The 24578-nt window shown below is 40.2% G+C and overlaps 1 protein-coding gene across 1 annotated transcript in view; it reads right to left on the reverse strand.

Moving 5' to 3' along the window:
• Positions 1-2692: 2692 nt before the first annotated feature.
• The window catches only part of LOC126354713 (acyl-CoA-binding protein homolog), a 121347-nt gene continuing 99461 nt past the window's right edge, over positions 2693-24578 (reverse strand). The window contains exons 3-4 of the mRNA XM_050004562.1: positions 17551-17665; positions 2693-2876 (exon numbers count right to left, since the gene is read on the reverse strand). Of these exons, the coding sequence (XP_049860519.1) occupies positions 2740-2876; positions 17551-17665 (252 nt within the window). The 3' untranslated portion in view covers positions 2693-2739. The remainder of the gene's footprint in view (positions 2877-17550; positions 17666-24578) is intronic.

The following is a 24578-nucleotide window of genomic DNA, read 5'->3' on the forward strand; positions in this document are numbered from 1 at the left end:
GTGTTCGGTGAATCATCATTGCCGCCGCCATGAAACGTCGAATATTTCGACCGACGTCATACTGTGATATGTGTGAGCTACCTTGATTATTAGTCGCATGGTCTTGAGACTGGTACATACATATGTTGCTTCACAATTGTCTACCGAGCGAGGTGGCGCAGTGGTTAGCACACTGGACTCGCACTGGGGAGGACGACGGTTCAATCCCGCGTCCGGGCATCCTGATTTAGGTTTTCCGTGATTTCCCTAAATCCCTCAAAGCAAATGCCGGGATGGTTCCTTTGAAAGGGCACGGCCGACTTCCTTCCCCGTCCTTCCCTAATCCGATGAGACCGATGACCTCGCTGCCTGGTCTCCTCCCCCAAAACAACCCAACTTCATAATTGTCTACAGTTTTTACACTAAAATGGCTGCCACCCTTACCTTTTTTGGTGTATTCGTTAATTTCTTATGTGGCCTGTGTTCCTGTGAGAAACAAATGAATAATGTGGAATAATTGACGTATCGGACAAGCCATGTTTGAGCTGCAGACCTGTTGTCGTTCCCTGAGTCATGGCCACACCATTACAGAAAAACGAGAAATTGAGGTTCCAAAATGTACATCATGGTATGCTGATATCGATACAGCTGTTACTGCGCATTGAAAGTTGTAGTGTGTTCAGCAGCTCGGCAAGTGGCTTAGTGTGATACTGATGGTAAGCTGCAGCAGATTTTCAGATCCTAAAGAAAATCGTTTTCCCGCGCCTATGTTCATGAAACACCTTCATCTGAAAGATCTAATAGCAATGTTATGGGGGCTCGCAGTGATATGTGTCATACATAATTGTGTTATATGAATTTTTGTATCTGAATCGATTGTGGGCGAGCATCGATGTAAACTGCATCGCAGAAGTTAGCTAACATCTTTGAACTGCGCGAGGGTGCAGTAGGACCAGACATTGTTTAGCTGTGGTAGAGACGGTGTCATAGTTTAGGTGTGTGAGAGTTAGGCTGATGATGTTAACCTGTGTTAGTGACGATGCCAGGGCAATATTATGCTTCAAATTTAATGTGTTAGCTTATTATTTTGTTCAATCGACATGATTATAAAACTGATTTGTGAAGGAAGAAATTTAATGGAATGTCAGGTAAATACAATAACAGTGTAATTTTTTTCACTATTGCTGCGCCATCGAACGAACTTGGTTACTGTACTCAAAGTTGTTAGCTTTGAGAGCTAGGAAACTGTATTGTTTGGATGTTAAGAAGTTCATTAAATTTAAAATCTGCCTTGAGCACTTTGTCTCAATAAAAAAAAAGAAGAAGTTATTTCTGCGCATATTTCATTACTAGCCTTTTTCTTACAAGTCTTTTTAATGGATGACCAATCAAGTATGTTCGATTTGCAATTAACAAAGAACTCATTGCACCTCTCGAGTATCTCTGTATAGATACAATAATTTGCACCTTTAGCATAGCGGCGCGCAAGACAGTAGTACTGCAACGTATCCAGATTTGCGCAGAATAGAGGTAAGGAGAAAAGATTATCATTTTTTTTATTTGTTCAATCAGGACCAACTTACGTTATTTACACACAGTTTTTGTGATCAAATTTTGCAAAGCCAATTACTCTAGGTTTCATGTCAAAGTTAATTATTCAGGCAGTTTATATTCAGAATTCTCGCTGTCAGATTACTAACTTTTACAGTATGAAATATTTCCCTTTTCGTTATGACAATTGTTTGTCATTACGGTGCAGCTTTGCTTTCACTTAACGACTGTTGATTTATTATCGCAGCTCTGGCATACAATCAGAAACAGAGCACTTCAGTTCATATTTTTATTACTCCAGATAACTTCAGAAGGTTCAAATGGCTCTGAGCACTATGGGACTTAACATCTAAGGTCATCAGTCCCCTAGAACTTAGAAGTACTTAAACCTAACTAACCTAAGGACATCACACACATCCATGCCCGAGGCAGGATTCGAACCTGCGACCGTAGCGGTCGCGCGGTTCCAGACTGAAGCGCCTACGACCGCTCGCCCACTCCGGCCGGCCCAGATAACTTCAAACAGACCCAGGTGCTAGTATTCTGAATGTTAAAATGATTGGAAAATGTACATTAGGCCTTATCTTTGACTAACTCATGTGCTTAGAAGACAACATTAACAAGAAGAAACCACTACAAAAATCCCGTCGGTGGTGTGAAACTAGCTGGCTCTAGTGACAGTACCGTAACATATTTCTCAGTCTTTTTTTTTCCTTTTTTCTTTTTTCTTGACCTTGTCGTGACGGGGTCTGCACGTTACTCTGGATCTGTGCAATGTTAGTGGTAGAGACGAGTGGATGCTCTTCCTCTCACATATTACCAACTTGGGCTCCCTCTGCTCCCCACTCCCCAGCCTGGTACCGTGTGAAAAGAACTGGACTCTTCAATAGGTACTATCTCAAACAGCCCGCACTACCCAAGGGGTAGAGGACGGAAGTATGAAAAAAAAAAAACAAACAAGCAAACAGTACACCACTATGTCCATCACACGACCCAGAGCAAGGCCGGTGCAAACATGGCCGAAACGTGGGGTTTCTCCATTATCTTAGAACATCATGCTGCTCTACATTCAGAGAACTTAGTTTAAGGAATTGCAGTCCGCTGAGGTAAGTGTAGGGCGAGGTTTTTAATGATACTTGTTCGGGACAGAAAAGAAACTATGAACGATAATAAGTGATTATTTTATTTGGTTATAACAAAAACATTGGATCACTTGTACTTGGGCTCGAGCGTGTCCCTGACGAATGTAATGTACTTCTCCTTGGCCTCGTCCTGAGACATGCCCTTCTTGCCAGACCATGCCTCCCACTTGGCCTTGCCTTTCAGGTCCAGCATCCCCGGTTTCTCTGAAACAAACCAATCACAAATAATTCAGAACAAGCATTCATAACCCCTCTCGTACGCACACGTCCACGCGAACAATATGCAGTAACATTAACCACTAATCTAAAGCTCGGTTTACACTGGAGCGAACACAAGCGAATGAGCATCAGCGAATGGTCTCTAGTGCAAACTGTAGGAACAGCATTCGGCCACGTTCGATTCGCATTCGCTGGTGCTCGCTCGTGTCCCAGTCGTCGTCGGTCATTCAGCGAACAATCAAAGGAAGTTCACACCTTCTCTGCTTCGAAGCTAGTACATTCATCTGATGTTTTGCATACGATTTGCTTTAATCGTTGAAATGAGCTGCGTGAGTGATGAGTGGTCGGAAGTGAATGTAACGTTACTGAGAGAATGATGTACAGGGTGATCGGAAACATCCGTTACAATCTTCTAGGACTTCTAGAGGGCAATGATTAGCTACAGGCGTTTGAAAACATGTTTGCCAGGTAGGTGCGCGACAGGGCATTTATAGCCGGGGATGCTTGCTTTGGATCGGCTGATGTCATTTGACGTTTACCTTACCACTCTGTCCTCGTTCGAGCTTCTCCCACGTGTCTGTATTAGAGGAACGTCTTTGAATACACGTTTGGAGAACATACCGACATGAGCCATCTGTATGGCGCAGCTTACGGTAATGGAAGAACTACTATTAGCCTTTCTTAAGATCGCTGTCCAAAACGTCCGTCTACATCGCATACCCTTTTCCCCACAATTACGCAACGGCTTCGAGAAAAGGGTAACTTCACTGTCAGCAGGTGTGACTGATACTTCAAGGCGAAGCTGCACACCCTAAATGAAAGAGGCCCTACTGGAAATAACAGTGTTTGTGAAAACTAAGTTTCCTCTTGCAACACACTGATATGACGTGAAGATGTGCTGCTATGGTAATTGCTCCTACACCGACGTTGTTTGTAAACACACACACGTGCGCTATTTAGGTGTAGAACGCCGCACTCTAATGGATTGCAGCATGGCACTTGAAAGTAAAGCACCAGTAGGGACGCATTAGAGACGTCAGTGGAACAGTAGGGTAAATATCCACTATTCCACGAAAGACAGTCGCGACCAATGTTCGGATCAACATCACGTTAGCTGCAGAAGGCTTGTCAACTAGGAAAGTTCCTCGACTTGTGCACCGGAGTAAAAGTGGTGTCGTATCGACGTGGAATCGGTGAGAATTGACAGGTAGTGCTCAGGGCTTCACCGCGCAGGCCGTCCTTTCTCTACAGGTGCGCAAGATGATCTTATCTACGACTTTTGAGTCACGGGAACCGTTGGCTGAATGCTCCAGAATTGAATTCAGCGGTAGAAGATGTTATAGGACGTGCATCGCATCAAACCAATGACTCCGTTACAAATGGGCAAAAAACAGTGCACAATGGACGCCCCAGTATTGGCGCCTGGCGTTGTTTACGGACGAATCTCGGATCTGTGTGTATCCTGACAATCGCAGACAAAGTCTTTGGAGACAATCCGGTAATCGAACGCCTCCAACACTGTGTCCCACATGTGCAACAAAGTGGTGGTAGAGTGATGTACTGGGATGGTATTACATGGGGCCACCGAACACCTCTCGTGATTGTTGAGGACAATCTCACTGCTCTACGATACAGGGACCAGTTTCTGCAGACAACAATGGAACGGCATAGCCAACACTTTGTTATCAATTTCGTCCTGATGCCTTGGTTCAAATGGCTCTGAGCACTATGGGACTTAACTGCTGAGGTCATCAGTCCCCTAGAACTTAGAACTACTTAAACCTAAATAACCTAATGACACCACACACTTCCATGCCCGAGGCAGGATTCGAACCTGCGACAGTAGCGTTCACGCGGTTCCAGACTGTAGCGCCTAGAACCGTTCGGCCACCCCGGCCGGATACGTCCTGATGGATGATAACTCGCGTGATCATGAACCTGTTGCCGTGAACAACAGAATGGAGTCAAAATAAATAAATAAACCAAGAGAGAACATTAAGAATGGAAGACCAAGAATGAGATACTCAAAGTGAAAAAGGTGTGCCGGTGAGCTGCTACCATTAATCTACAAGCTCCTATCATTAATCTACGCATCGAAGAAACAACGACGCGAACAAAAGAAAGATTCAAAGGTGGGATTAAAACGTATGATGCATGGATGTCACCGATTCAAAGGTGAGATTAAAATGCATGATGGATGGATGTCACTGACAATATTCGCTGATGACATTACTATCCTCGGTGAAAGTGAAGCACAGGACATGCAAAATAGCAGTACCTACGTTATTAAGGAGTACAATGCAATGTTCCTTCGGATATGCATGCACGTCCGAAGGAACAGGCACTCCAGCGACTATAGCCGCCAAGAAATACAGGAAATGTATTCGCAGTTTAGAATATGAACCACCATCGACTGTATATTGGAATGATGACGAAACTTAGTGCCAGACCGTGACACGAACCCGGATTTTCCATTTTTCGCGAGCGGTCACCTTAACGGCTTCGGCTATCCGTCAACGAATCACGGCCAGATCCAGACTTCCATATGTCGTCGTATATGTGTAACAACTTGCACCCGTACGTTACGTATATTCTCGTCTAGGAAGGGCGTGGTATTGGTCAATAAATACGAAATAGCAGTGCCTATGTTATTAAGAAGTACGATGTAATATTCCTTTGGACAAGCATTCTGTATTTATTCGCCAATACTAGGCCCTCGACTCTCAATAAATATGTCGTCCTTGGACGGTATATACGTAACGTACGAATCCAAGTCGTGACACATGGGTGAAGTCGTATGAGAATTTGTGTGTGGCCGTGATTCTGGCATGGATAGCAGAATCGTTTAAGGTAACCGCTCGTTTAAAACGGGAATTCGGTTTTGAGTCCAGGTTCGGCAAAAATTCGCAATTGCGAATACATTTTCTGAACTACAGAACCAGCTCAATGGAATGAACAGTCCAATGGGTACAGAAATGGAGAGAGTAAAACGAAGAAACACGTAGCGGTTGAGGTGTAGCAGAAGTAAGATTAGCGACAAACTGGTGACCACGAAGTAGACGAAATTAAGGAATTCTGCCACCCTCGAAGCAAAATACCATACGACGGACGAAACAAAGAAGACATAAAAGCGGAATAGCACAGGCAAAGAGTATTCGAGGAGAAAACTAGTCTACTAGTATCAAATACCGGTCTTAATATTAAGAACAAATTGCTGAGGATGGTTGGAACTGCATCAGGTACTTTGGTAAAGCAGGGCAAGAAGAGAATCGAACCATTTAAGATGTGGTGCTACAGAATGATTCTGAAAATTAGTATCAAATATCGGCCTTAATTTGAAGTAGAAATGGCTAAGAATGTTTGGAGCACAACAGTATATGGAAGTAAATCGTGTACTGTAGGAAATAGGAAAAGAAGATAATCGAAGCGCTGAAGATTTGGTTCTGCAGAATGATGATGAGTATTAGTGATAAGGAGTGTGGAGTTTGTCGACAGCATTGGCAAAGAGAGAACATATGGAAATCATTCAGAAGAAGAAGAGAGAGGGTGATAGAACAAGTTTTAGACATCACTGAATGAAGTCCATGATACTAGAGAGTAAAAACTGTAGAGGACGACAGAATGGAATAGATCCAACAAATAGCTGAGATGAAGAGTTTGATGCAAAGAGAAGTTAATGGCTGCGGGCCGTATCACAACAGTCAGAAGACTGATGGACCACTCTCTTCCACAGTACGCCCTAATGAGGCGCTGAATATGAGAAACGGCAAACGTATTTCTCATGTCCAAATAATTTCCTGCTTCAGGAATATCGATCCTGTCAGAGTTTCGGAGATATTTTATCTGCTGAAGGGTGACGAAGTGCTAGATGTGTGATGAAAGTTAGTGTGATAAATGTTCGTTAGCGTACATACAGGCACCACAGCCAACTTTGAAAATACTAAGTAAATTCAGAGAAACAATGATCGATGAATAGTTTTAACTATTCTTTTACCTCCACCATAAGCCTCGCATTGGGATCTTGAGAAAAAGGTAAGCAGTTACGGTGCGAATACAGGCAGTTAGTCACAGTCATTTTCCCCTCGCTCCTTGCCTGGTACAGATGGGCATTGTAGCGGAATGTGGGCATCGCCAAATGATGTTCTAGCCTCTAAAGATAATGTCTGATGTGGTCGTAGGAAAGTCCCAGGAATGCTGCAGAGGAAGTCAGTTGTAGAACAGGAACAGACTAGTGATGTACCTTTCATAACAGAGAGGAACTATAAAACTGCTCATGATTAAACACTAGTACATATTCAAAAACGTAAAAGCGCAAATTCTGCTTACTGTCTTCTCTGTTTGTAAATAATTAAAAGAATGAGGGAAATGAAAGAGTATAAAAAGGAATAAGAGTGAAAGAGGAATGTGTATTAATTATCATTGTTAATATGATTAGATGCGGTCTTCTTCCCTTCCTTTTTCCTCGAAACATTTCGGAAGAACTGTTAAATGGGACTTGTGAACTGTTTACCACATCATATTACCTAAGGATTACCAAAAAGAGACAAAAATAATGATATCACTGAGAAGGGGCAGGAAAATGCATGTCAACAAGATGAATAGCAAATGTGAGGACGGCACAAAAAAGAAAGTTATAAGAAATATTTTCGCGTTAAGGACTTAAACAAAGGACTAGCACTTTAGTAACAGTCTGTGCAACATAATGTTTGGTGCAATATATACAAACGCAATGCGTTCATCGTAGGAACTAGGAAAGACGAGACTGGAAGAATGTGAAATGTCTGTTATAGAGATGGACGAGTAAAGTACAAAGTGAAGAACTGTTAGCTCGGAAAGAACAAGTTGATGGTTAAGTTTATCAAAGAGGTTGATGAAGTGAAATGAAGATTACTAACAATATCAGTACCAATTCACAAGCTCAAGCTAACTAAACTGGCGATAGAGATGACTGTAAAGCCTGTACCATAAGTCACACATGATAGGGGAGACTTAAGACTGGATCATGTTTAACATATTATTAATGCAGGAGGAATGAAGACACGAAGATCAGGTCACAGTCTAGGGAAAACCTAGGCGTACGGCGTGGTCATACGAGTCGATTTAAGAATGTTGACAACAATACACGCGGAGTTTAACACGACATTTAGACACTACTCCCTTATCAACATTGATAGCTTTGGAAGTATGGAAGCCTTTCTATAATTGATGAAATGTTCATAATGACCATGACCAGATACAAATAGTGAAGGGTGATTTCTCGCATACTAGCTGTACAAAAATGCTAAGAGACATATTGACTCTTAAAAGTTCCTGGCAGATTGAAACTGTGTGTCAGACCAGACTCGAAGCCGGAACCTTTGCTTTTGGAGGGAAAATGTTCCACAGACTGAACTATCAAGGAACACCTTACGAATATGACCTCGCAGCTTTATCAGAACCTGTCTCCCACGAAGGCCCGCAAGGTATGAAAGCGAACTTTTGCCATGTTTGGTAGGTAAGAGATACTTGCTACTGAAAGTAAATCAGTGTGGGCATGTCACAAGGTATGAGAGCATTGCTTTCATCTGCAACAAATTTGAGCAAATCACATCACCAATAGCACGTTTTCACCTTTTTTGCAGTACATGTAAAATTTTTATTCTAGGATACCATCAATTGGGTTGCAATTGTAACAAATTTCCTGTTTAATTTACCTAAATTTATCTAAAACAAGATCAAACAATACATCAAAAAAGCACAGAGAAAATACTTGGCACGAAGAAGTTGAAATCAAATTATTTTGTTGGAAACATATTTGTACTCTTTGGATACAAAATCAGCACTGTTGCTGTCAGTATCATTTTTTAAATTCTTTGCATAAAGTAAATTGTTCGAAGGATGCGCTGATAATGAATAAGCTGACTATAAACATTTGTACAACATTGTAGCTCTTTGTATTCCAGCACAGTGAAAGACTATTGGGGCCAAAACAACAGATCAGTCGAGAGTGCATTTGTCAGTGAAAGGCAAAGGTTCTGGGATTAAATACCGGTGTGGCGCTCAGTTCTAATCTATTTAAGTTTAAAAATCAGCGCATACTCCACTGTAGAGTGAAAATTCATTCTGCCACAATGAGGGTTCTTAGTCAGTGACTTTTATTGTGGCCTAAACATATTTTCGTCTATTGCGAGCCATTAATAAGACATCTATCAAGTTTCTTTCATTTCTGAATATCCTGGAATGGATGGAGATCGTTTATCAAAACTAGGTGGCTCGTGTTTTGTTTGCGGTAATTATTGCAGATTCGTATGCTTTATCATATCTGAAACACTCAGCGTGTTTTGGAACCGTTTTCTGACCCTTCTCCCGTTTGACCTATGTAAAACAATTTTACGCAATCCATTATTTATAGCTGTCTTATAGTCTTCGTTTTATGGTTGAATTATTCTGGACTCAAAGGGAATTTATAGACTCCAAGAGTGAAGATTTTGTGAGTTTGTATGCATAGACTTCAAGGCTATAGATGCGTATGAGGTGTCTGGATTTTTAGAGACAAAGAATGGTGTGTTGTAAACTACAGATACTACAATGTCCTGATAACTGCTAGCCCGGTTGCTATTGTGAAATTTGTGTGCGTTGTTAAATTTAGCATTTAATGTGTTAAACCTTTCAGGGGAGTTTACAAGCAAAAAGCTGCAAATTTTTGGTATTTCTCATTTGTCCTTCGTAAAATGGTATATAATTTACCTTTCTATGGTGCATAGAATTTCTTTTTAAATTTTATTACATTACTTCATTATCTGTGAAACGGACATGCTTGTGGTTTTCACCGACGGATAGAATGTATACAGCGCTCAATGTTAGGTATCCTGTTGTTTACAATAGGGTCCGCCTGGCCCCACAAAATTCACACTCTGGCTGGTAAAAGAATAAATGGTCTTTAGCTGTATTATGGAATGGTCTCCCGGAATAACAGAAATGATTATAAGGTATGAAAGAAACTTCCTCGGCCACATACTTCCACAGACACATAACAGGACACCAATACATTCACATTGTTCCTTTGGACCTAAATCATGGAGTACATTCTGGACTGCTGATGTTCAGGAGCGTGTTTCGAGCACAAGGATTCTTTTGCTGAAGTTTGTATGGCAACCATGACGCCAACTTATAAGGGCATTATTTTATTGGTTGATTTCTTGGGCATTTTTAATCTCTTTTGTATTATTTAATTTCTTTTGTCTACTAACACAATTTGTTGATTACTGTTGAGTTGCGCTGTCTCTGCTGCAAGTTTAATTGAACAAATCAGCATTAAATACTGTTTTGGTCAAGTGATGGTTTCAATATATTTCAGACCTTCCCTGTACTGGCTGCTCATTATTGTAGAGGTATGTGTCTTATCTGACACCAGAATGAGATTTTCACTCTGCAGCGGAGTGTGCACTGATATGAAACATCCTGGCAGATTAAAACTGTGTGCCGGCCCGAGACTCGAACTCGGGAACTTTGCCTTTTGCGTGCAAGAGCTCTACCAACTGAGCTACCCAAGCACGACTCACACCCCGTCCTCACAGCTTTACTTCTGCCAGTACCTCGTCTCCTACCTTCAAAACTTTACAGAAGCTCTACTGCGAAACCGCCAGGAAGTTTCTTATCTGACTCTTTGTGACCCTAACAATTTCAACACATTGTGTGCTTCGACATTTTAAGTGCCTATAAATAACAGTACATTGTAGTAGCATCAAATCATAGTTATAGGGTTCGGCCACCATAAGGATCTGTCATTCTACACTACTGGCCATTAAAAATGCTACACCAAGAAGAAATGCAGATGATAAACGGGTATTCATTGGACAAATATATTATACTAGAACTGACATGTCATTACATTTTCATGCAATTTGGGTGCATAGATCCCGCAAAATCAATACCCAGAACAACCACCTCTGGCCGGATGGCGTGTACAGGTACAGCTGCCCATGCACCTTCAATACAATACCACAGTTCATCAAGAGTAGTGACTGGCGTATTGTGACGAGCCAGTTGCTCGGCCACCATTGATCAGACGTTTTCAATTGGTGAGAATCTGTAGAATGTGCTGGCCAGGGCAGCAGTCGAACATTTTCTGTATCCAGAAAGGCCCGTCCGTACAGGACTTGCAACATGCGGTCGTGCATTACCTTGCAGAAATGTAGGTTCTCGCAGGGATCGAATGAAGGGTAGAGCCACGGGTCGTAACAATCCCAAATGTAACGTACTGTTCAAAGTGCCGTCAATGCGAACAAGAGGTGACCGAGACGATTACCAATGACACCCCATACCATCACGCCAGGTGATGACGTTTTGCCATTCTTGCACCCAGGTTCGTCGTTGAGTACACACTCGCTGGCGCCCCTGTCTCCGATGCAGCGTCTACATCTACATCTACATATTTATACTCTGCAAGCCACCCAACGGTGTGTGGCGGTGGGCACTTTACGTGCCACTGTCATTACCTCCCTTTTCTGTTCCAGTCGCGTACGTTTCGCGGGAAGAACGACTGTCTGAAAGCCTCCGTGCGCGCTCGAATCTCTCTAATTTTACATTCGTGATCTCCTCGGGAGGTATAAGTAGGGGGAAGCAATATATTCGATACCTCATCCAGAAACGCACCCTCTCGAAACCTTGCGAGCAAGCTATACCGCGATGCAAGGCGCCTCTCTTGCAGAGTCTGCCACTTGAGTTTGCTAAACATCTCCGTAACAACACGCCGCTCTTCTTTGGATCTTCTCTGTCTCCTCCGTCAACCCGATCTGGTACGGATCCCACACTGATGAGCAATACTCAAGTATAGGTCGAACGAGTGTTTTGTAAGCCACCTCCTTCGTTGATGGACTACATTTTCTAAGGACTCTCCCAATTAATCTCAACCTGGTACCCGCCTTACCAACAATTAATTTTATATGATCATTCCACTTCAAATCGTTCCGCACGCATACTCCCAGATATTTTACAGAAGTAACTGCTACCAGTGTTTGTTCCGCTATCATATAATCATACAATAAAGGATCCTTCTTTCTATGTATTCGCAATACATTGCATTTGTCTGTGTTAAGGGTCAGTTGCCACTCCCTGCACCATGTGCCTATCCGCTTCAGATCTCCCTGCATTTGACTACAATTTTCTAATGCTGCAACTTCTCTGTATACTACAGCATCATCCGCGAAAAGCCGCATGGAACTTCCGACACTATCTACTAGGTCATTTATATATATTGTGAAAAGCAATGGTCCTATAACACTCCCCTGTGGCACGTCAGAGGTCACTTTAACGTCTGTAGACGTCTCTCCATTGATAACAACATGCTGTGTTCTGTTTGCTAAAAATTCTTCAATCCAGCTACAAGGGTAATCGCAGCCACGGTCTCCGAGCTGATAGTCCATGCTGCTGCAAACGTCGTCGAACTGTTCGTGCAGATGGTTGTGGCCTTGGAAACGTCCCAATCTGTTGACTCAGGGATCGAGACGTGGCTGCACGATCTGTTACAGCCATGCAAATAAGATGCCTGTCATCTCGATTGCTAGTGATAAGTGGCCATTGGGATCCAGCACGGCGGTCCGTATTACCTTCCTGAACCCACCGATTCCATATTCGGCTAACAGTCATTGGATCTCGACCAACGCGAGCAGCAATGTCGGGATACAATAAACCGCAATCGCGATAGGCTACAATCCGACCTTTATCAAAGTCGGAAACGTGGTGGTACGCATTTCTCCTCCTTACACGAGGCATCACAACAACTTTTCACCAGGCAACGCCGGTCAACTGCTGTTTGTGTATGAGAAATCGGTTGGAAACTTTCCTCGTGTCAGCACGTTATAGGTGTCGCCACCGGCGCCAACCTTGTGTGAATGCTCTGAAAAGCTAATCATTTGCTTATCACAGCATCTTCTTCCCGTCGGTTACTTTCGCGTCTGCAGCTCGTCATCTTCGTGGTGTAGCACTTTTAATGGCTAGTAGTGTATGAGCAGCGTACCGTCAAAGACATTCGCGTAGCTCACAAATATCAAAACGAGCTGGAGGTTCTCAGTATATCTTAACACATTACTGATGAGCTGCCTGCTCCAATCTCATTTTGGACAGACACCTCAACATGCCTGTTCCTTTCACACATATTTCTCCTTAGCCTTTGTACTTCCAGGCATACTTTTAACTTGTGTTTATATGTAAATAAGTCACGCTCTTTCACGTTCTGAGGTTACTTATTTCACTACAGTTTCTTGTGTTGCGTACTTTACTTAAATGATTATTGTATGTAACTGGAAGATGTACGAACGTCACCTATATCTGCACTCTGATATTTTATTATTCTTATTTTTTATTTGGTTAGTGAAGGTCTGTGGGAGATCGTACCAATAGCGACATGATTTGTAAGTTTCACCCATTATTTAAGAATTATATGCATTTAGTTTATGCTTAGGTTACAGCTACACGCCCTTTTTTGGCCTGTTTTGTGAGGTACATAGTTTAATAGTTTTCAGTTTGTATGTAATAGAGTCATGTTCACAATTTCTAAAATACCTTTGTTTTTATGAAGGACCAAGTGGGATAAGATGTTAGTAGAGGCATCAAGCCAAGAGGAGTGTTAGAGGCATCGAAGTGCAAAATTAGTGTTCAAGGTGTACCATAAATACTAGCAAGAACTCATTCAGGTGAAAGTATACGAGGTAGGGGGCGGGGTACACAAAATGGTATGTCGCTCGTGCAGAAAAATGCGCTCAAGCTGGCGCTCCTTACAGATCTGTTGGTGGCTCTGAAGCCGAAACTGATTAGGTGTTCAAATAAATTAAAATGTGATCAAGATTGCGAATTTATTTAGATACAAGTCACCAGTCTCCTCAAGGATGACAAAGTGAACTCATTTCGTGTAAGCGAAAGATGTTGGAAAGATATTACATGTAAATGCAAGTAAAGAATAATGCCTCGCGAACTCATAGCAGACTCTTCTCAACTGCGCGTCTGTCACAAGATAATCACCATCGAAACAAGATGAGTTGACAGACATTGTAAAGTTTCCATCTTAGTTGTCGCTTATTCACTTTATTAAAATTTGCACAATTGATCAACTTCAGCATTACAGGCCATTTTCAAGTACAGTCTACAAAAAACAGAACAATGAACAAGTTTATATTTAGCATATTGACATATAAAAATATTTTACAAGGGAGAGCGTAAAAATTGTTTACTTACAGGTGTCAACATATTGTATTACCATCCGATTATTAAACGGCAGAAATAGCAGTTCTGAGAGTTAGCACATAATGTGCAAGTGTCAAAAATAAAAACAGAATGTTTATTCAGTGCAGTAATAGTTATTCTTGAAATCAATGCCACGTTATACTCTTATGTCACTGTATGCGCTCGCTTTACTTGCTAAACACGAACTGTAATTCCTGGGGAAGCAGAAACAGCAAAGATAGAGCAGTTTAAAAGTGTGTTAATATGTCGATGAATGTGTCACATGTATACATACTACATCTATGTTGTTATAAACGCATTAGACGGTCGAAACTTAAACAAACAATTCCAGTGTGGACAGCAAGACGAAGCATCAAATGCATCTGCAGAATAGGGTAAAGTTAGAAAAGGACAAAGGATTTCTTTATTGGATTTTGGACGTAAATTAATTAAAATATTAGTTTGCCAGATGGTACAAAATAATAATAAGATGACAGAAGCAAGTGACTACAGTTACGTATGTATAACTACATCCGTATATGAAAAATGTTGTTTGTCTTCGATAAAATAGGATGTAGAATCTCAACGATACTTGCTTCCCTTTTTGCGTTTAATTAAATTGTCCTTCATAATTTCAAAGTTTCGGTTACTTGTATATTCGTACAAAGATTGACTTTATCAAAGGAGGCAAATCTACCTTCCTCTTGGATGTGGATGTTTCTGGTTTGGTCGCCCAGTTCTTGTGAGTTACGAATTCTACGTTTTTCTCTAAATGTGTGCAGCTAGCTCATTTATCAAACTATTCAATTTTGTATTTGATAAATACGCAAGACTAACTATACCAATAGCTATGAGTTGAGTCGAAATTTCAATAATCAGTTCAGCTCATAGTGTAGGGAGTCCTAGGGTTCATTATTATGCACTCCTCACAAAAATTAAATTGCTCTTAATTGCTTTTCTAATTTGGGCATTAAATTATTTACTTGGATTGTGGTTAATTTTTGTATCACAGTTATTGTAAAAGAACTGATGAATTTTCTTTTCATAATCGCTAAACAGTATAATAATTAAGGTATTGCCTTTGTTAGCTTCAGTTTCTACGACTTGCCTTGTTTTTAATTTATTGTTAATGTCACATAGAGTACTTCGTTTGTGCATTTGCTCGCTAATGTAATTAGCACCACGATTCTCCTGTTTTGAAATCATTCTGGCGATTTTACGGGTGATGTCGTTTTGCTACGGTGTTGAGATTTGTAGCCATGGAGGTACGAAAAGGAAGGGAGGTGGCTCTAGTCGTATTCCAGAAAGAGCGCCCAATCAATGCCACGTTATACTCTTATGTCACTGTATGCGCTCGCTTTACTTGCTAAACACGAACTGTAATTCCTGGGGAAGCAGAAACAGCAAAGATAGAGCAGTTTAAAAGTGTGTTAATATGTCGATGAATGTGTCACATGTATACATACTACATCTATGTTGTTATAAACGCATTAGACGGTCGAAACTTAAACAAACAATTCCAGTGTGGACAGCAAGACGAAGCATCAAATGCATCTGCAGGATAGGGTAAAGTTAGAAAAGGACAAAGGATTTCTTTATTGGATTTTGGACGTAAATTAATTAAAATATTAGTTTGCCAGATGGTACAAAATAATAATAAGATGACAGAAGCAAGTGACTACAGTTACGTATGTATAACTACATCTGTATATGAAAAATGTTCTTTGTCTTCGATAATATAGGATGTAGAATCTCAACGATACTTGCTTCCCTTTTTGCGTTTAATTAAATTGTCTTTCATAATTTCAAAGTTTCGGTTACTTGTATATTCGTACACAGATTGACTTTATCAAAGGAGGCAAATCTACCTTCCTCTTGGATGTGGATGTTTCTGGTTTGGTCGCCCAGTTCTTGTGAGTTACGAATTCTACGTTTTTCTCTAAATGTGTGCAGCTAGCTCATTTATCAAACTATTCAATTTTGTATTTGATAAATACGCAAGACTAACTATACCAATAGCTATGAGTTGAGTCGAAATTTCAATCATCAGTTCAGCTCATAGTGTAGGGAGTCCTAGGGTTCATTATTATGCACTCCTCACAAAAATTAAATTGCTCTTAATTGCTTTTCTAATTTGGGCATTAAATTATTTACTTGGATTGTGGTTAATTTTTGTATCACAGTTATTGTAAAAGAACTGATGAATTTTCTTTTCATAATCGCTAAACAGTATAATAATTAAGGTATTGCCTTTGTTAGCTTCAGTTTCTACGACTTGCCTTGTTTTTAATTTATTGTTAATGTCACATAGAGTACTTCGTTTGTGCATTTGCTCGCTAATGTAATTAGCACCACGATTCTCCTGTTTTGAAATCATTCTGGCGATTTTACGGGTGATGTCGTTTTGCTACGGTGTTGAGATTTGTAGCCATGGAGGTACGAAAAGGAAGGGAGGTGGCTCTAGTCGTATTCCAGAAAGAGCGCCATTTTAAGTAGCCCAAAACAGTAGCAGACTAATATTGTTTACGAGTACTTCTTGTTCATTACCGATGTCATGTGCGCGGTAACTATTTTAAATACTAAGAATTACAGAGCTTACATGAATAATTTAGTGCCAGGGATGGCAATTTCGAATGTTTTTCTGTTCTTGAATGCGTATTTGCTGTAGTAATACGACCCAGAGTGACGTCACAGTGAATGCGGTGAACCTAATATTTTGGGCTAGCTAAGATAGTGGCTTCAATTTGTGAAGTAGCCACCATACCTCCCATGTCCATGGTTATACCATACCAATTCGATACTCTGCGGTAATATTCTTTATCATACTACTCCGTAATTTTGAGGGCATTTTAAATTTTTAAGGATTTGTTTAATAGGTCTGTTTCTGCGTTAGTGAACTGTATACGTCAGATTCCTTGCTTCTTTAAAAATCTGAAGTTACTATTATATGATCTATCTTCACTGTATTTGTTACACTTATTCCTTTCTGTAAGCTGTGTACTTTTATTTTTGCGCCTGGTTCTAATATACTTACAGACAACATGAGCAAAGTCATTAATTAACGTAAAAAAATATCGGTTTGGAGGAGCGACAATACTTCCCCTAATTTTAGATGTGACACATAAATCTGGTGATCAAATTGTTATTTATACTTAAATTTAGCACGAACTTCGTATTTTAACCAGAGCACTTTACTAGACTTTTTACTAGAGAAGTTATCTTTGTTTTAGGCTTAATTTTACGACTGAAAAATTTAGGGATCATGTTTAGTTTAGCACACTGTTTACGTAATCTAATGGACTCAGTTGTTTTTAACAGTTTAATCTTCGTCTGTTGGTGTAATACTTTACCCCTCGCCAAGTGGGGCAGGATCAGTCATTTTCTTCATATAGGGTACCACAGCCCTCGATTGTTGATGGAATTTTAAAGCAAAGTAACAGATAATAGCGTCGCAGCCCACCTGTGTTGTTGTCGCCGACGGTGGCCTGTTTGAAGAGCGCGTACAGTTCAAGCAGCTCCTGGTCCGAGGGCATCTTCGTCAGCTTCCTCACATCCTCGGCTGCCTGGTTGAAGCGCTGCCACAGAACAGAAAGCTCTTTTCAGATGTCTTAGCAAATGGTATCCAGCACTAAACAAGTACTCATTCATCGAAAATGATTACCACTATTCTCTCGTTCGAGGCTAAAGCTAAAGATCATTAAAAAATATATTTTCAAGGTTGAAACTACTTTAGTACCTTCAGCGCTTATGAATTTAGAATGAATGCTTATTTATTTCATCGTTCACTGGTAGTGAATAAAGATGAATCTACTTAATGCACATAAAGAACAAGAACGCGGTAGTATCTGATCAGTGGTGAACATCTGAAGAGTAAGTAAAAGCTGTCGTCAACTCAGGTTGGTTGGACGGTCGCAGTGGAGATACGTTCAAACAGCTGTGGTTCTAGCTGCACCATGTGAGTACATCTACCAGTATGTTATGCACATGACGAAAAACATTAGCAGTACTCACAAACAGTAGAATTCGTGACCATGGAACAAGATGTTTAGGTACTTTGGATTAAAGGTCACTCAGGTATTTTGTATAACGGAACTAATGACCTGTAGGCCAGGGAAGCTGCCCGTATCCGGAACCCTCTTACAAGGGGAGACCACGACGTTTGGAACGCGGATTTACTGCAAACTTCGTACACTCGTAGTACTCCATGAGGACGACAAAATGTGTAAGCAGTAGCGCGTACTTCTCAAGCGTTGTTGAGAAAATCAGAAGATAATTTCGGTCGTCAAATATATTCCTGCGCGTGGCCATTTTTACCATCAAGCTCCGGCAGCCGAGTGATTAGCGTTCAACCAACGTAATCGCTGTATCGAGTCCTGACCGTCAGTTTCGTTTTATTTTCAACACAGTCATTTTCTTTGCTATTTATATTACAATCGATATAATGGGAAAAATACTTGTAATCGGATGAACTTTCATTAAATTTACAATGCTATTTGGTAGTCTACAAATTTTTATTACCACAAATAATGTAATATTCATAACTTTATATTTTTCATGTTTTGGCGAAAAATACCACCCTGCAACTCGTTCTCGTAACGTCGAAAGCGACAATTAATCGTACATCTTCCGAAAGCCGTGTGTGCCGGTCAAAACTTGCAGTTAACAGGTAGTTTCGGCTTTCTTCCAGGTATAAGGGATTTCTCAAATCACAGACAAGCATACATTTTCAGTAACACTTTATGCGTTTGGTCGTTTACTAGTCGATTGTTATGAATATTATATTATTTGTGATAATAAAAATTTGTAGACTGCCAAATAACTTTGTAAATGTAATAAAAATTCATCCGATTACACGTATTTTTCCCGTTACATCATTCGTAATATAAATAGTAAAGAAAATGATTGTTTTGAAAATAAAAAAAAGAAACTGACGAACGGGTATCGATCCATCGACCCAGCGATTACGGGGCTTGAACGCTAACCATTTTTTTTCCATTTTGTTCATTGTTGATCGTTGTGTTCGGTCGTTGCGGACGTCGCAAGACATCCAGTTCCAGTTCGGTGGGTGATCCTTCCACTCAGTTTTTTATTACAGAGGCCAAACGGCTCTCTGGCCGAACACGCTGAGCTACCATTCGGCTGCCTCCGCTTCGTGGAAAAAAATGGCCACGAGCAGGTATATATTTGAGAACCGAAATTATCTTGCGATTTTCTCAACAACGCTTGAGAAGTACGCGTTACTGCTTACACATTTTGTTGTTGTCTTCATGGAGTACTACGAGTGTACGAAGTTTGCAGTAAATCCGCGTTCCAAACGTCTTGGCCTCCGCTTGTTTGATATCAAGTTACCTAACATCGACATATGACTTCATATTAAAATTGATGCCATATCCTAGTGGGAAGAAGACTGGAAAACATCAGCTGTATGATTCAAATGGCTCTGAGCACTATGGGACTTAACATCTTAGGTCATCAGTCCCCTAGAACAGAACTACTTAAACCTAACTAACCTAAGGACATCACACACATCCATGCCCGAGGCAGGATTCGAACCTGCGACCGTAACAGTCTCGCGGTTCCGGACTGAAGCGCCTAGAACCGCATGGCCACCGTGGCCGGCACATCAGTTGTAAATGAAGGAAAATATTATCGTTGGATACAACCCACATATCCAGCTAAGCATGGTTTCACAACATGTCTGTAAACCGCAGACTTATCTCTGCAATCACGAGGAAGAGATTTACTCGCAGCAGTTTGCGTTTATTTCGTCTAAGAAATTCTGACATTGATGATTGCAGGAGGTCAGATGAGGAGGACACTAATCATTTAACCTTACCCTGCTCGAAGTACTAATCAACATAGAGAACAATCCTTTTTCAGATCTTAACAATCTCAGGCTTCTATCCCCAACAAGTACTATTAGTTTTTAATAAGGACTGATAGATAAGTGCTTCGATGTCTGTCAAGACTTATTTTAGTGGTCAATTTAAAAATCTGACTATAGGCCCTTAGTTAAAGTGCAACCTCTCTTTTTAAAGAATGTCTAGCGTTTATAAATTAGCGTTGGTGTGCCTTTGTTCACACAACACAAAAAATAATGTTTAGTTGTGTTAATGAATCATGGTCATGTCAGAGTTAAAGAAATACCAATTTCAAATGTTACTGGATAGTGTACTCACGCTGGAGCCCAAATAATAAATAATGGAAGAAGAGCAATTCTAACATAAATTTACCAATAGTAAACAAACAAAGAGCACAAAACGGAATTTGTCACAAGGAAATAAAACTATACAATACGTTGTCCAAGGAGATCAACGAATCAACTAATCTGAGCCATGTGCACGGAACCACAAAACTTCTCATATCAGGAGTTAAAGAGAATTTAAAGAACCTTCCGCCAGAGGCATATATTTTACAATATCTTACCATTGTGACTCTGAGCTGCAAAATCCTTCTCTGTGATTGTGAAACAGCTTTGCTACGGATTATCGAAATATAATAATGTGTTAGACGCTAAAATTCGTTATCGACGCGAAAGGAAGAAACGTTTGCAACGATAAACAACGGCTGTTGTAACGCCTCTTCCGGTTATTAAACGAACTAGTTTCGAACAGTCGCAGATATGGCGTCTCTTGAGAAAAATATGTGAACTATATGGAACTCTTGGGATCCTTATTTTGTAAACAGTACTAAAATGTTGATTTATAGAGATATTTTTTCTAGAGGTTCATGGCGTGCAGTTTTATTCGGGATTTGTTACGATTTTAATAGCACAGCTTAAACTGCTGCTAGGAAAACGATCATCAGTGATAGTTACTCTCACTATCGTAGCTTTTCCTTCGATATACCAACCAAAAATTAGGACGTATATAAAAATTTTATATTTTCTTTTTACAACGAAGAAAAGGTAGATTTATTAAGTATTATTCACATTTGTCTTGTTTGTTCAGGCCTAATACATAATAAATAAATTATTGGGATTCTTTGAACAGTTAGGCTATAACATTTTTTCCGTGGTTTACATCCCGTTAACATGCTGCCATCTGTTGGTCCACAATGGTAGTCAGTTCTCTCTCTTTCTACAGAGTTTTCGGAAATACCGTTGCAAACTTCTAGGACTTGGCGAGAGGAAAGAGCACTTAATATTTTGAACAGGAACCCATATTACGAAAAGTCAGTAGTTGGACAAAGTTTCCGGACATGGATTCCTATTCAAAATACTATTATGTGCTCCAAGTCCTAGAAGTCTGTAACGGGAATTTCCAGACAGCTGAATTCCAATTCTTGTCAATGTTAGTGCCAGCTGCCAGCAGCATTTTTTACTTTAGAATTCACTCGTTCAGAGGCAGGTTATGTAGCTTTCACGAAAATAAATCGTGTACAAATAGGAGTCTCAGTTCGTCATGACACTTCAGTAAAATCAATTTATATAAATTAGTTTTCATTCAATATTCCGTGTGGGGCCCAAAGCTTGTTAATTTAAATGTATTGGAACTGACTCCTGTCCCGCTGGTTTACACTCAGTACCGACGATTCTATTTCGGTAAGCGGTGAAGTAACGTGTACAGAAAGCTTTTAATATATAATTTTTTTTGATTGTTTGGTTACTTAATCACTTGCTTTTAAAACCTAAACTGTCGCTTGTCGGAAGATTTTTTTTATTTTGAGAAATATTTGTCATCATTAATTAGTTTTCCTTGAATTTCTTAGACATGTAGTTTCATAATATGAACCATTCTTGCTAATACTGTACATCTCATTGAATTCATCTGGTCATCACATTTCATCCAGTCGTTTGATTTCTTCCACTCCCACGCCATTGGTCGTTTCGGCATCCTGATCCTAACTCAAAATTCGCTATTAAAAGGACACCCATTTATAAACGTTGATGAAAAGTCGAGCTAAAAATTTTCTATTGGTACTCAATATAAAGCAAATATCGGAACGGCAATAACACTAATGACAGGCGATAACAGATTGCAGTCAACAATAACGACTTAACATCGGCAAAACGATTGAATATTTCAACTCAAAATTGAAAGTGCCAGAATGCGTAAACTGTTTTCATTCCGTTGCTCTTACAGAGTGGTTTCACTCAACAGAAATGAATGAATAGTAATGCTGTCGTCAGTTGGTCCGATTAACTGGCAATTAAATAGGATCTTCTGTGTACTCCCCGTTATACAGTGCTGTCGCAGGAAGCGATGGGTAAACTTATGGGGCAATGGGTTGACGAAAGAGGATGTGTGTTGTAATATATCTGACGTGTTAACAGAGAGCAAGTAAATTTAAGCTTACACATATCCGTCGATCCGTCCCGAAAAAGTGCTTTTACTGAGATTGCTACATTTGTAACAGGAAAAATACAATTCCATTACATATACCAAACGGCGACAGCACATGCCAGATTTTTGAAACAGCGGAGGACAACGAAGAACTAGCTATATGTAGTTTGTGTGGGTGGTCTTATACCACATATGGAGGAATGCTTAACCCCCAACTATGCCACAAAGATTATTACAATGATGAGGGGCTATGAAAATAACTAAGCATTTAAATACGAAAAAGAACGAATTTACATCAACACTTCTGAAAATAATCGTATGCAAATGTATCGAAAACATGTAACAGGATAAATATCTGCATCTATGTAACTCAGCCACATTCATAGGTCGGTCGAGGGGGGGGGGGGGGGGGGGGCAGGTACCAGGCCTGTGGGGTGACAAAACTATGCAGGTTCCGTGGCTCGAGTTCAGAGTTATTTTTTTCGCCATTTCTTTCTAAGAACTGAAAAGTTCAGTATTATAGTGCACCGACAGGTTTGTGCAAGAATCTGAAACACGTTGCAAAACCATGGTATTTATATCAGATCGTTTTGATATTTTAGAGCCCTGCGGTCTGATTAAAACGTCAGAAATTGGACTTCCCGACCGTAAAAAGTTCAGTTGACAGTAAAGATGTGATTTCTCACACCGCGCCTAAGATTTCTTCAAGCTTCTGAAGTCCAGAAGTTCGAATGGATATCTTAGTTCGTGACTGAGTATGGATTTCCTTCTTCTCCCAACCTTATTTTCAAGTTAACATTCTTCTAAAGTTCGTATGTTTCGGTAGCGTCATGTGAGAGCAGTTTTTCACGATTTAGGTTCACATGAATCAAGAATTATTTTTCCATTCATAAAAACTGTTTAAAAATAGTTAACAATATACTTTACTTACTTAACCACTTGCGTGAAATTGTTGCCTTTCCCCTAAAAAAAATATTTGATATTTTTGGGGGTTCGGGAAGGTGACAAGTTAAAAAATCGCACCGGATGTCAAACTACGCTCTTACGCTTCTGGCCATATGACAATTTCGTATGTCTGTGAATACAATTGTGAAGATAAAATGCTTTCGAAGTTAGTACACACCACCAGGAATTTTGTTCTATTCTCAACAATAAATTGATTCACCGAGACAGAGATACTCGATTTAATTCTTTTGTGCAGACGTATTGAGACACCTCAAATTTAATGTAATTTATACCACTAGTAAAATGGTCTCACAGTCTTATTTGTAAATGTTGTTTAGCTCTACTATGAATTTAACTACTAGTTATCAGCTGTCACTGTACTAACTTATGGAGATACATAAAGCGATCGTCTGGAGCTATTAAACTGGAAAGAAAAACTCGCATAGTTTCATCTGAAGGAAAGTAATTTCATGCCTGCATCGCGGTTGTTAATAAGGTTACGATAATAAGCTGTTCGCTATGTAAAAGAGGCCCTAGTGACTAAGCGTGAAAATGAAAATAGATTATCGGTGTCTTTAGCGTAACAAAAAGTATTTAAAGTGAAATAGATGCCTCGTCCTGTGTGTAGGATTCGAGGAAGAACGGAAGCCCGACGTCATGGAGACGGCGGCTATTTAGAACTCTCTGACCCCCTCCCCTCGCCCCACACCCTCCAACTCGCCGTTCTGTTCAAGGGTCCGATAGAAGTTGTGCGAAGGCTCCGTCTGTGGACAAACTGTTCTGTGAGCAGCGCTACAGGGAACACCTATAAATGTGTGTTCGAAAATTGTGGAGGGTAAAATGTTTCCTGTTCTACATTAAGCCCTTTCTGCGTCCTTGTATTCGTTCAAGACCAAATTCTTTTTTCTGCTGATCATCTACACGATTCCTAATATGTAGTTCCGGCACTCTCCCTTCCAGAATGTGTTTCCGCTTTATCTGTCATAAAGGATTTTATTTTATAGTTAATTCTTTTTATGCTATAACACATTAGTTTCATATCTTTCTCTCGTGTAGCACTGCGTCGTCACGTTGTCTGATTTTTCTGCCGTCCATTTTGCACGCAATCGAAGACTTAAGTATCTGTACTTAAATCGGCCTTGTTGCATGTGATGTCCATGACGTGGCTCTCTCACCTTGCTTCCATTCTACATTTTTTTGATCAGTAAGTTATCATATGACAGTCGCGCTTGTATTCCACTGTACTGGTTAAGATTTG

This window comes from Schistocerca gregaria, chromosome 3 (genome assembly GCF_023897955.1).
Source record: "Schistocerca gregaria isolate iqSchGreg1 chromosome 3, iqSchGreg1.2, whole genome shotgun sequence".
NCBI lineage: Eukaryota > Metazoa > Arthropoda > Insecta > Orthoptera > Acrididae > Schistocerca > Schistocerca gregaria.